Here is a 14,771-nt window from a genome sequence, read left to right on the forward strand (position 1 = left end):
TCGGCTCTAAACCACGGTACCGGGATGGTGCCTCTAGCTAGAGGCATCATCCCGGTACACTACTGCAAAGTTTACCGACGTAGACCTACGTTAGTATGCGGTAAGTGGTTAAAAGCATTCAAAACACCAAGTTTGGCTGTTTTGAATGCTCAAATATTTTTGAATTTGCCGCCGAGTACCCGGAAGTGATGTTATGATATCACTTCCGTTTTTTTTACATGGAGACCCGATCAGAGCCGGATGTGGCTTTGATCGGGTCTTCTCTTTGGCGGCCGTGCAGGTAGGATGCCCCGGTCTCCTGGTGGTATAGGAGACCCGTGCAAGCCGCGGAAGGTGGCGGGAGGGGGGAGACATCCCCTCCTGCTCCTTGTAATGACAGCCGAGTGGCTTTTCAGCCGCATCGGTTGTCATTACAAGACAGCCGACCGTCGACTATGGATGCCGGTACCGGGGTGATGACTCTATCTGCGGGCATTACTCCGGTACAGCATTTTCCCGAAATATCGGCAATATCGGTAACCTCCGGGGCCAATTCCGATATATATCGGGGTAAGTAAATATCGGTCCTCGATATATTGGCTTTGCCGATAATCGGTCGATCCCTACTATGTAGTACTATACTGTGCTTTACTGTAAATTGCAGTGTGATGAGCTACATGTTTTATGTACTCCCTATGTTCATTGTTTCATAAACTTATCTGTCTCTCTTAGGACTCTTTTTTTTCTGTATCAGCAGCAAGTGTGCTTTCTTGCTAGCTTTGGTGGAGGAGGAACCAAGTCCTGAAATCAACCCTACTGAACACCTTTGGGATGAATTTGAATGCTGACTGAGAGCCAGGTATTCTCATCCATATTAGTACCTGACCTCACATATTGTATTTGTGCATTTTTTTTTTCAGTAACAGATTTACAACAATTTTCCACAGACATTGGAGGGAGGGAGGGGGTAGGGGATGGCAACACCAATTTATTAGCCATAGTTTTGGATTGGAATCTCCAACAATTGGGTGGATGTCCCTGGTTTCTGGGGACAGTGGGGTTGATTTACTAAAACTGGACAGTGCAACATGTGGTGGTAAATCAGCTTCTAACTTCAGCTTGTTCATTTAGGTTTTAACAAAAAAATCTGGAAGCTGATTAATTTCTATGCAGAGCTGCACTAGAGTTTGCACTCTCCAGTTTGAGTAAATCAACTCCAGTCAGTTTTTTCAGAAGGCTGTCCTCGAATGAAAAGTATTCTGTCCCTAGTAAAAAAAGGGAGGCCCCTGAAGGTGAGAAACATTCTAAAAACACCTGACAGTATATGAAGGGCAGACAAAAAGCCAGCACTAGGGATGGGCCGAACACCCCCCTGTTCGGTTTACAGCAGCACTCCCGAACAGGGAAAATGTTCTAACCTGAACAGCGAACCTTATTAAAGTCTATGGGAGCTGGATAGGAAAAATCAAAAAGTTCCCATTTTGAAGGCTTATATGCAAGTAATTGGCCAAACAAAAGTGGTATGGGGATCTGGGTACTGCCCTGGGGGACATGGATCAATAGAAAAAAAAATGATTGATTTTAAGGAGCAGTAAGTTTAAATTATGCTTACAGTGCAACTAAAAAAAGAAAAAAAAAAGAAAAAATCCTTTAAATATAGTGCCTGGGGGGGTTCCCTTCAATGTGCATGTAAAGTGGCACATCTGTAGCATGCATAAAACATGCTACAGCAAAAATTACTTTTCTAAAGAAAACAAAATGAGTCAAATGACTTGCGGTTACAATTGCCAGCACCCGGCTATTGAAAAATAAAGAAAAAACAAAAATTAAAAAAAAAAAATGGCATGGGGTCCCCCCAATATCCATACCAGACCCTTATCCAGGCATGCAGGCTGGCAGGTCAGGAAAGGGGGGGGGGGGAGACAAGCGGTCATAGTGCAGAGTCGGCATACGGCGGGAGTCCTCCAGGGAGGTGGACCATTTTTAAACAAATTTATTTTTCTATTTTTTGGGTCCGGCGGACGGCATGATGGACGATGGATTTACATCGAGGGACACTATTTTTTATTTTTAAATAAAGTATTTGTCAAAAACTGTTTTGTGTGGTTATTACTTTCATACACTTTTTGGTGAATGGGTAGGAGTACTATGTACCCGATACCTATTCACATGGGGGAGCGGGATCTGGGGGCCCCCTGCCCCAAAGCAAACACCCCCCATGTTGAGGTTATGTGGCCTGGTATGGTTCAGGAGGGGGGCGCTCACTCTTCCCCTTGTTTCTAGGCTGCATGCCTAGATAAGGGTCTGGTATAGATTTTAGGAAGGGGGGCCCACGCTGCTTGCCATGGACTTGGGGGGGGGGGGACATTTTTTTCTTTATTTTCTTTACTGCCATTTTTTTTTTATTCAGCTGTCAGCGGGGAAACCCATTGACAGCTGATGACTCATTGGTAAAGGAAGCTGTGGCCTGCTTCCCGGCCCCGCTCCTTAACAACCAGCTTAAACTGAACCCTGATTGGGCAAAGCTTTGCCCAATCAGGGTGCAGAATTTACTGTGCAGCGCTCAGTGTATTGCAGGGCATTCGTCTGGGCGAACACCTGGCAAACAACCTGCAAATTCGGATGTTAGGCGAATTGCTGAACAGGCAAATGTTCAGCCAAACTCATGCTCGTGCTGAACCGTTCGCCCATCCCTCAGCGTCATACCCAGAGGTTGTCTTCGGGAAAAAGACGTATGAGTTCTGCCAGCATTGCTGTGGAGGTCGAAAGGGTGGGGGGTCAGCCTGTCAGTGCTCAGACCATACGCCACACACTGCATTAAATTGGTCTGCATGGCTGTCATCTCAGAAGGAAGCCTTTTCTAAAGATGATGCAGAAGAAAGCCTGCAAACAGTTCCCTGAAGACAAGCAGACTAAGGACATGGATTGCTGGAACCATGTCCTGTGGTCTGATGAGACCAAGATAAGCCTATTTGGTTCAGATGGTATCAAGTGTGTGTGGCGGCAACCAGGTGAGGAGTAAAAAGACAAGCGTGTCTTGCCTACAATCAAACATGGTGGTGGGAGTATCATGGTCTGGGGCTGCATGAGTGCTGCTGACACTGGGGAGCTACATTTTATTGAGGGAACCATGAATGCCAATATGTACTGGGACATACTGAAGGAGAGCATGATCCCTTACCTTTGGAGACTGGGCCGCAGGTCAGTATTCCAACATGGTAATGACCCCAAAAACACCTTCAAGATAACCACTGCCTTGCTAAAGAATCTGAGGGTAAAGGTGATGGACTGGCCAAGCATGTCTCCAGACCTAAACCCTATTGAGCATCTGTGGGGCATCCTCAAATGGAAGATGGAGGAGCGCAAGGTCTGTAATATCCACCAGCTCCCTTCTGTCATCATGGAGGAGTGGAAGAGGACTCCAGTGGCAACCTGAGAAGCTCTGGGGAACTCCATGCCCAAGAGGGTTAAGACAGTGCAAGAAAATAATGGTGTCCACACAAAGTATTGACATTTTGGGCCTAATTTGGACATTTTTTACTTAGGTGTGTACTCACTTTTGTTGCCAGCGGTTTAGACATTAATGGCTGTGTGTTGAGTTATTTTGAGGGGACAGCAAATTTACAGTTATACAAGCTGTACACTCACTACTTTACGTTGTAGCAAAGCGTAATCTCTTCAGTATTGTGACAAACAAAATGATGCAGCGCAAATCCTAATGATGATGGTAATATAAAGAAAAGAGTCCCAAAAGATAAATTAAACAGATCCTTAGGTCCAATCGGTGTTGAAAGAGGATATAGGAGACAGCGACTCCACACAGTGATCTCCCTCCACCAAAAAGCACACATATGCCCTCACCTCATAATTTGACCACTGTATTACCAGAGGTCAAAAATCGCAGTGAAAATCCACATCAAACAGCCGGCTTCAGGTACACAAGCATGCACCCCTTGATAACTAAGGACCAGGCGACGAAGTCCCGTTGGATGTAACGCCGCCTACGGGAGGTGGAGTCGCATCTGTCTGACGTCACCCGCTGCTGCTGCCTCGAGCGTGTGTGGCTGGCTGCTGGGATGCACAGCCCACAATGCTGAAGTTTTTACCGATGTGAAGTTTTTACCGATGTGCTTGTTTCTGTCGTTTTGAATGTAAGTGCAATTCTATTCATTAAAAGATTTTAGTACTGGCAGTCTGCACTTAGAGGTCCAGTTTCTCTTTCATTATATCCCTTGGAATCTTTGTGAATGCCATCAACTGGGGGATTTGGTCCATGAGTCCTGCCTGGTCCTTAGTTATCAAGGGGGGCATGCTTGTGTACCTGAAGCTGGCTGTTTGATGTGGATTTTCACTGCAATTTTTGACCTCTGGTAATACAGTGGTCAAATTATGAGGTGAGGGCATATGTGTGCTTTTTGGTGGAGGGAGATCGATGTGTGGAGTCGCTGTCTCCTATATCCTCTTTCAACACCGATTGGACCTAAGGATCTGTTTCATTTATCTTTTGGGACTCTTTTCTAGGGATGATCGAACTTTTCAAAAGTTCGGTTCGACCAGAACACCCGAACTTCCGGAAAGTTCGGCCCGGATTTCAGAACCCCATTGAAATCAATGGGACCTGAACTTCGGTAATCAAAAAACACCATTTTGAAGCCCTAAAACCCAATAAATGCCCCTAAAAAGTGCCTAGGGTTCTGGGTCATGCCCCAGGGACTGTTAATCACACAAAAAAAAGTTCTTAAAAATTGTCATTTTTGATAGAGAGACAATTATTGAAAAAATTATTGAAAAAAAAAATGAGATTTCTTTGGATTTAGTGTCTGGGGGGTCTAAAAAGTGTACCTGTGAAGTTTCAGCTCTGTAGCATGTCCAGAACCAGAAAAAAAAAAGTTTGTTTGTATTAGAATTAATACAGAACAGGTTAGTAGTTTCGCTACTTTTACACCCGGCTTTTTGTTGCAGGCGTTTTATTGGGCTTTTTTGAGGACATGTTTGGAGTCAGGCATGACATCAGAACTTCTGTGTAGGGGTATATATACACACACACATGTATGTATATATACACATACACATATATAGGTGTGAAAGTAGCAGAAACCTATGCTTGCGCTAATGAAATAATTAACACCCATATGGCTTCTCTGCTATAACACCTATATGTGTGTATGTGTATAAATATATATAAGTGTGTGTGTATATATACCCCTATACAGAATTTCAGATGTTTTGCCTGCCTCCAAAGACCCCCAAAAAATGCCCCAAAAAAAATGCCTGCTGCAAAAACACACCTGGGTGTTTTTGTAGCTGGCGTTTTTTTGGACATTTTTTGGGCGTCTTTGGAGGCAGGCATAACATCTGTACTTCTGTGTAGGGGTATATATACACACACACATGTATGTATATATACACATACACATATATAGGTGTGAAAGTAGCAGAAACCTATGCTTGTGCTAATGAAATAATTAACACCCATATGGCTTCTCTGCTATAACACCTATATGTGTGTATGTGTATAAATACATATAAGTGTGTGTGTATATATACCCCTATACAGAATTTCAGATGTTTTGCCTGCCTCCAAAGACCCCCAAAAATGCCCAAAAAAACACCTGCGCCAAAAAAAAACGCTGGGTGTGTTGTTGCAGGCGTTTTTTTTGGGCATTTTTTGGGGGTCTTTGGAGGCAGGCATAACATCTGAACTTATGTATAGCAGTATATATACACATACACTTATATGTATTTATACACATACACATATATAGGTGTTATAGCAGAGAAGCCATATGGGTGTTAATTGTTTCATTAGCGCAAGCATAGGTTTCTGCTACTTTCACACCTATATATGTGTATGTGTATATACAGTGGGTACGGAAAGTATTCAGACACCCTTAAATTTTTCACTCTTTGTTATATTGCAGCCATTTGCTAAAATCATTTAAGTTCATTCTTCTTCCTCATGAATGTACACATAGCACCCCATACTGACAGAAAAACACAGAATTGTTGACATTGTTGCAGATTTATTAAAAAAGAAAAACTGAAATATCACATGGTCCTAAGTATTCAGACCCTTTGCTGTGACACTCATATATTTAACTCAGGTGCTTTCCATTTCTTCTGATCATCCTTGAGATGGTTCTACACCTTCATTTGAGTCCAGCTGTGTTTGATTATACTGATTGGACTTGATTAGGAAAGCCACACACCTGTCTATATAAGACCTTCCAGATCACAATGCATGTCAGAGCAAATGAGAATCATGAGGTCAAAGGAACTGCCTGAAGAGCTCAGAGACAGAATTGTGGCAAGGCACAGATCTGGCCAAGGTTACAAAAAGATTTCTGCTGCACTTAAGGTTCCTAAGAGCACAGTGGCCTCCATAATCCTCAAATGGAAGACGTTTGGGACGACCAGAACCCTTCCTAGAGCTGGCCGTCCGGCCAAGCTAAGCTATCGGGGGAGAAGAGCCTTGGTGAGAGAGGTAAAGAAGAACCCAAAGATCACTGTGGCTGAGCTCCAGAGATGCAGTCAGGAGATGGGAGAAAGTTGTAGAAAGTCAACCATCACTGCAGCCCTCCACCAGTCGGGCTTTATGGCAGAGTGGCCCGACGGAAGCTTCTCCTCAGTGTAAGACACATGAAAGCCTGCATGGAGTCTGCTAAAAAAACACCTGAAGGACTCCAAGATGGTGAGAATAAGATTCTCTGGTCTGATGAGACCAAAATAGAACTTTTTGGCCTTAATTCTAAGCGGTATGTGTGGAGAAAACCAGGCACTGCTCATCACCTGTCCAATACAGTCCCAACAGTGAAGCATGGTGGTGGCAGCATCATGCTGTGGGGGTGTTTTTCAGCTGCAGGGACAGGACGACTGGTTGCAATCGAGGGAAAGATGAATGCGGCCAAGTACAGGGATATCCTGGACAAAAACCTTCTCCAGAGTGCTCTGGACCTCAGACTGGGCCGAAGATTTACCTTCCAACAAGACAATGACCCTAAGCACACAGCTAAAATAACGAAGGAGTGGCTTCACAACAACTCCGTGACTGTTCTTGAATGGCCCAGCCAGAGCCCTGACTTAAACCCAATTGAGCATCTCTGGAGAGACCTAAAAATGGCTGTCCACCAATGTTTACCATCCAACCTGACAGAACTGGAGAGGATCTGCAAGGAGGAATGGCAGAGGATCCCCAAATCCAGGTGTGAAAGACTTGTTGCATCTTTCCCAAAAAGACTCCTGGCTGTATTAGATCAAAAGGGGGCTTCTACTAAATACTGAGCAAAGGGTCTGAATACTTAGGACTATGTGATATTTCAGTTTTTCTTTTTTAATAAATCTGCAACAATGTCAACAATTCTGTGTTTTTCTGTCAGTATGGGGTGCTATGTGTACATTCATGAGGAAGAAGAATGAACCTAAATGATTTTAGCAAATGGCTGCAATATAACAAAGAGTGACAAATTTAAGGGGGTCTGAATACTTTCCGTACCCACTGTATACATACATATAATAAAATATTTACAAAAATGTGAGGGGTGTACTCACTTTTATGAGATACTGTATTTTGGCAAGATTCCAGCAGTCAAGGCTCCCTTTCCCTAGGAGTGAGGGGGGTCAAGGAGCCTTCATCACAGGGGATTTTAAGAGATAACTGCAGGTACAGGCCCTTTACAAATAAACACTTCCACATTTGTGCTTTCTACAGCCCCCTTTAAAATCACTTGTGACACATTTGATATTTCTTTCATCAAGATTTATTACAAAAGGACGTGAGAAAAAAAACATAAAAAGAGGAAAGGGATGGACATCACAGAAAAAAGGAAGGTGTGAAACAAGTGAAACCAATAATTACCTATTAGAATCAAACCCTAAAGTGTTATTTAGGTAATTTTTTCTTCCTAAATCAGATAAAACTATTAAAAAAAAAAAAAAAAAAAAACACAATTTGCATGCTTTGTATTTTATTTTTTCAATTTTGATCTTCATAGCTTGCTTTTTCAATTGTCCCATGCCACTATATTCCCATTCTATTTTTGCCCCCTGGACCACCAGATCCTATTGAGTCCTACATGAGTCTCCAGAGTCATAGCCAGAATAAGATGGGGATACAGAGAAAAAGCAATACCTCTTCTCCACAGTGGTGATTGACAGTGTCCCACTCATGCTGGCTATGTATGAGGAGAATCTGAAACCACAACCTCTGGTACACCTGGCAGTAGCTTTTCTTGATAAGCAGCCTGAGGTGCTGGACAGCACCCTTTCTGATCCATTGGACATGCCTGCCTTGTGCTTTATTTTTGGTAAACCTTGAACTCTTTCCTCCTCTCAAAAACTTCCTATATAAGCTACACCTTTGCATTTACTGTTTGCCAGATTATTGTGCTCTCCCCAGCCAATCTTTTGCTCTTGTCTCTCCTGCTGCTGTCCATATCTTCACTAATACCCATTACCGACTTTGACTTGTTCCTCGACTATGTTTCTGCTTGATCCTAAGCTACAACCATTGTTAACAATCTTTGACGTGTTTACTAACTATGCTTCAGCTTGATCCCTACCTGCTGTATCTGCTACTGGACCCCAATTTGCTTACCTCCTGGTGGAGTGATTCCGAGGACTGAAATCTGGTACTAACATACATCAAAATCCATTCCTATCATCAGGAGCTCTGGCGAATACTGGTTAGTGCTTGAACCTTACTGCTTGGGTGAGCCCCTGTCATCTGCCAGGGTGACAAACTTGTGTACTTACCTAGCTGGTCGGTTGGAGCCTCTCTGCTGCTATAGCTACCAGTCTCCAAGCCTGACCATTTACCGTGACAGGAGCTCTGGGTGGCTGCATGTAGAGTTTTAGTACAGAGCAGGAGCACACATGTTGTGCAGCCTCACACGGGACTCATTAGGCAGCAGAGTGGGCACAGAGAGAATGGGATATAGTGGTGGGGCCAGGGGAGATTTTAAAATGGAAGCTCAAAGTGGAAATAGAAAAAGAAATTAATTGCATGTGAGTTATGTTGATTTTTGTCTGAATAATAAAAATAAATTGACTTTAACACCACTTTAAAAATATGTGTCCTTACCTGGTCTGAGAACCTATCAAAGGAAAACACCAATTATTATTATTATTATTATTATTATTATTATTATTATTATTTCAGGTACTTATATAGCGCTGTCAATGTACGCAGCGCTTTACATATACATTGTACATTCACATCAGTCCCTGCCCTCAAGGAGCTTACAATCTAAGATCCCTAACTCACAATTACTCTCTGCAGAGGCCCTGAAAGACCATAAAAGGTCCCAAAGAGCTGTATGCAGCCCCCCCCAGACATCAGGTTTGACACCAAAGGTTTTAGATACTTAAATAAAGTGCTCCACTATTGAAGTGGAGTTCCACCCATTTTCGTAACTTTAGATCTATGTAATCCCCTTTAAAACGACTTTTACCAATGAAAACTTTTTTTTTTTTTTGCTAGTAAATACCTTAATTTCTGCTTTATTCCTCCTCTCCTCACATTTCCGGGTCCGATCGGTGATGACGTCATTCGGCGATTCGCAGTGTGTGCTGGGATGTATTCCATTCCAGAAATCTCGCAGTATTACCCAGGAGCTGAGCTGTAATGTATGTATTCAGGCCGTTCTCTGCCCCGCCTCCGCCCCGCCTCCGCCCTGCCTCCTCTCAGTGAGTTGTACTGTATGCATTGTATTCAGGCCGTTCTCTGCCCCGCCTCCGCCCCGCCTCCTCTCAGTGAGCTCAGTGAGGATATAATGCTTTCAGTCCTCGCTCAGTGAGAGGAGGCAGGGCGGAGGCGGGGCAGAGAACGGCCTGAATACAATGCATACAGTACAACTCACTGAGAGGAGGCGGGGCAGGTCACGTGTGTCAATACACACAGTACAGCTCAGCTCCTGGGTAATACTGCGAGATTTCTGGCATGGAATACATCCCAGCACACACTGCGAATCGCTGAATGACATCATCGCCGATCGGACCCAGAAGTGAGGAGAGGAGGAATAAAGCAGAAATTAAGGTATTTACTAGCAAAAAAAAAAAGTTTCCATTGGTAAAAGTCGTTTTAAAGGGGATTACATACATCTATGTAATCCAACCTATTAGAAATGGGTGGAGCTCCGCTTTAAATGTCTGGAATAGCTTACTAAATCATTAGCAGAGCAAGTAAACAGCAAAGAAATGGCAACTTTTACCAGAATAACAGTGGCCATGCCCCTTTCCAAAGTCCAGAACTTTTAGAGGGAGGCTGCAACAGAACTAAGTACGTAAATACACTATGAGCATTAGATTCATTACTCAGCAATAACTGCTTTCTGTTACAGGACCTGTGAAACTACTTTTCTAGTAATATGTATGATCAAAACCAGACAAGAATTGCAGAAATTCTGCTTCTAGGTTTTCAGAACACTCATCATCTGAAGATTTTGCTCTTTATTATCTTCCTTCTGATCTACACTGTGACAGTAACGGGAAATTTTGTGATTGTACTATTGGTGTCAGTTAATAGCCGACTGCACACTCCTATGTATTTCTTCCTCAGCCTCCTGTCTTCTTCTGAAGTCATTTCCACCACCAACATTGTGCCCAAAATGCTTTCAGTTATCATGAACGATGGTGACTCAATGTCTTTTTCTGCTTGTTTGACTCAGTTTTACATTTTCTCAGCTTCAACGAATTCTGAATGTTTTCTTCTCACCGTAATGTCTTTTGATCGATACTTGGCCATTTGTAACCCATTGAGATACATCTCCATCATGGACTTCAAGCTTCAATTCAACTTGGCAGTATGGCCCTGGTTAACTGGCCTCCTGGTAACTTTGCTTATCACCATTCTGGTTTATAACTTGCAGTTCTGTGGACCCAATGTAATAGACCACTTCTTCTGTGATCTGTCCCCCATATTACAGCTTTCTTGTTCGGACACGACCACAGTAAAAACTCATGCCTTTATATTTTCAATTCCTGTTATTGTCTTGCCATTTATTTTTATTTTTGTCACCTATTTTTTTATATCCTTTGCCATCTTGAGGATATCATCATGCAACAAGCGACAGAAAGCCTTCTCCACTTGTAGTTCCCACCTGGCTGTTGTATGTATGTATTATGGGACTCTTATTAGTGTGTATCTTTTTCCATCAACAGGTCATTCTTCAAGTGTAGGCAAAGTTATTTCTTTACTATATGTAATAGTGACCCCACTTTTTAACCCAATCATATACAGTTTAAGAAATCGGGAAATTCTAGCAGCTCTAAGGAATTCAGTATATAAGACAGCATTTGACATAAATGGAGGTATACAGTGACTCCACTTGTTCACCAGGCCAAGTTTAAAGCATGCCACCGTTAGAGTGTAAAAAAGGTAAGACTCACATTCCTTCCCAAATTCATCATATTGTTTTATTCCATAAAAAGAAAAGTGAATGCATACATGCTGTCTCCAGCAAACATACCACACTCCCCAGATGTGTGTAGCACCCTTCCAGATAGGCTTCTATGAAAGTTAAGTAAATTAACTTCTGCTGTGGCTTTTCTGTAATCAGTTGAGTCATTTGTGATTGTCTTAGACCCCGTTCACACTGGGGCGATCCGACTTGCCGGGGCGACCTCACAGGTCGCGGCACGCAGCTCGCACCGCGACCTCGGAGCGGCCGACACGGACTTCATAACATTGAAGTCAATGCAGGTTGCTCCAGGTTGCCCCAAAGAAGCTCCGGACCCTTTTTCTAAGTTGGAGCGACTTGTGTCGCTCCTATTAGAACGGGTCCACAGCTTCTCTATGGCAGGCGACCTACGGCGACCTGTCAGGCGACCAGGTCGCCTGACAGGTCGCCCCAGTGTGAACGGGGTCTTAGTCTGCTCTGGGCTCTGCAGACTGCAGGTTTGATTACTTGTTTTCTGAGTTTTCCAAAACATGGTGGATTGGAGAATTAAATGCGAAGCCTGACTATTTATGTGGTTCCAGCCAATTTCAGGGGGGAAAGAACCCAGAAGATGGCTGGAGGGTGCATAAATAGTTATTGGCCAGGAGGAGAGGTTTCCATCCAGAAGGGCTACTGTCCTGTGTCTGGGAGGCCCAGCTGAAGACTCTGTACTCATCAAGGTTCCATCTGTGCAAAGCTAGGGGACCTATTCTGCTAAAACTATTTGAAGCTTAGAGAGGGGTTCACTGGGATCCAGTCTGGAAGATTCACTGAGGAATGCCTTCCGGAGTCTGAAGAGAGGCATACAGGTACCCAGGGATACTGTACCGAGCAGAGTACAGACCTGAGTAAAGAGACCCAGTGACTGTGTTTGCTGTTAACACCTCGTGTGCTAACACTAAGGCTTGCTTGGCTTGGAACATTGCTTATGGTGACCCTGTGATGTCCATACACTTTCCTATTACTGAAGGGACTTTTCTAGGAAGTAGCTGCAAACAGAAAAGTGTCCTCTCAATACTGTTCAATGTTTTTGGAGTATACCACAGCTTCCCTAAGCCCCATCTAAGATATTCTGCAAAAAAATTCAAAATGGCAACCTTTAGACAGTTTACTAAGCCAGAAGGTTGAATATTGCCATTTGCCTAGCTGCAGCTACACTAGTGGGGGAAGAGTCTGGGACAAATCAGCAGCCCTTGTGGGGGTTGGTGGTACATGTATTTTGCTCCCAAGAGCCTGCTTACAGGGATTAGAGTGGCAAGCCCTTAGTACTCCAATATCTTTGAGCTAACCCTCAGGGTGAAATGCATTTGGAGACAGAATGCATTCATTTTGGTTTTCAAGGTAAAAAACAATAATTCAGGATGGAATGCGACTCTCACCTATTTTTACACTTTTTTGTAAGCAGACACAGGCTAGGGGAACACCCTAACAGCTCTTGAATGATGAATGGAGGAGGTTTGGCGCAGTATTGCAAATTTGGGTATGTGTCCACAATTTAACTAGTAGAACCTGAACATATGAGCTCCCACCCAGTTGAGACGTGAAGCCTATTAAAGTCTGTTGGACCTCGAACTTGAAAACTTTTAAGGGCCCATTTTGAAGGCTAATGTGCAAGTCATTGGCCATAGAAAGGGTATGGGGGCCCGGGTACTGCCCTGGGGGACATGTATCAATGCAAACATTTTTATTAAAAAAGAACATTTTTACAGGAGCAGTGATTTTAATGATGCCTAAAGTGAAATAATAAAAATGAAAAATGCCTTTAAATATAGTGCCTTGGGGGGGGGAGGGGCATCTGTATTGCGAATAGAACCTGCTGCAACAAAACTGAGATTTATAAACAGAAAAATTACATTTATATTGCCAGCATTTCAATACCATTGCCGACAATACAAAAATGTTAAAAAAAAATAAGCGTGGATAGATTTTAAGGGGAACCCGACGCCAACATTTAGAAAAAAAATGCGTGGCACCCCCCCCCCCCAAATTCATAGCAGACCCTTATCAGAGCATGAAGCCCGTCAGGTCAGTAAAGGTGGGGGACAAGCGAGCGCTCCCCTCCTGAACCATACCAGGCCACATGCCTCAACATGGGGGGGGGGTGCTTTGGGGCAGGAGGGCCTCTTCCCGACAACCCTGGGTGGTGGTTGTGGGCGTCTGCGGGTAGGGGTCTTATGAGAATTTGGAAGCCCCCCTTTAACAAGGGTGCCTCCAGTCCCCCCCCTCATGTGAATGAATATGGGGTGCATTGTACCCCTACTTATGCACAAAAAAAGTGTCAAAAATAAATATAAAAATGCCTACTGTCTATTTATTTTTGATACTTTTTTTGGTGAATGAGTAGGGGTACAATGTACTCATACTCAATTACATTGGGGGTGGTGGTATCTGGGGCTTTCATATTCCAATAAGCCCCCTGCCCACTGACCCCTGAAACCACTGCCCATGTTTGCTGGGAGGAGGCCCTTGTCCCCATCAACATGAGGACAAGGAGCTTCCTGGCCCGCTCCTTAACAGCCAGCTATGCACTATGCAGCGCGTATCCCGCAAATTTGGATGTTCGACATACAGATGAACATGCAATGTTCAGGCCAAACTTCTTAAAATCAATTTAATAAGGGCAGCTCCCTCATTTTTTCTTAGGGGCTCACATTAAAGTGTATTGTATGTATAGCCAAAAGGTTTTTTTTTTGTTTTAGAGAGAGTGTGGAATGATTGAAATTCCTCTCTGGTTATTTTTTTATTTTATTTATTTATTTATTTTTTGTCTGTGTACCATTGGCAGTGCCATCTTAAGAGCATTAAAGGGCCCCGGGCAATGCAGTGCAACTGGGGCCCCGCCTACACAATCAACCACAAGAATAAAAATGCAAACTATCGATAAGGCGATATTTATTGGTACAGCAGTGCCAGGCTAATGACAGCTTCCAACCTCGGCGGCTGGGTCCGGTGAACACACACACAGATGGGAGTCAGACTTAACTGTCCTGTGTGTGCCTTGTCCCGTGCAGGCGGACAGGCATTCCTGCAGTTGTGGGCCCTCCATGGCCAAGGTGGCCTGACAGCAGTGCAGGGCCGACAGGTGCTTGCTAAGTTCGGCTGTGGGATGCACACAGGAATCAGGACTAATGCTTGGCTGGAGCTGGGTTGCTGGGTAGGTGGGGCCCCCCAGGCAAGTGAGGCCCCCTGGGCAACTGCCCAGCGTGCCAATTCGGTAAGATGGCCCTGACCATTGGGGAAATTTCCCTTTACTTCTTGCCCTAAAGATGCAACATGAACTTAGAGAAAATCTCCCCTCTTGAGCAGCTGTCCCAGGAATAGGTGTCATCATTGGAAGATTCTCCCTCAACTCTCGTT

The 14,771-nt window shown here is 43.9% G+C and overlaps 1 protein-coding gene across 1 annotated transcript; it reads left to right on the forward strand.

The window, feature by feature from the left end:
* Positions 1-10,343: 10,343 nt before the first annotated feature.
* On the forward strand, positions 10,344-11,297 carry LOC309552917 (olfactory receptor 10A7-like; the record flags this gene model as incomplete). Its single annotated transcript, XM_082253824.1, has 1 exon — positions 10,344-11,297. The coding sequence occupies one exon, from the start codon at positions 10,344-10,346 to the stop codon at positions 11,295-11,297; it is 954 nt and encodes a 317-aa protein (XP_082109950.1).
* Positions 11,298-14,771: the final 3,474 nt, after the last annotated feature.

Source organism: Pelophylax lessonae (assembly GCF_965119305.1).
Source record: "Pelophylax lessonae genome assembly, chromosome: 4".
NCBI classification, from domain to species: Eukaryota; Metazoa; Chordata; class Amphibia; order Anura; family Ranidae; genus Pelophylax; species Pelophylax lessonae.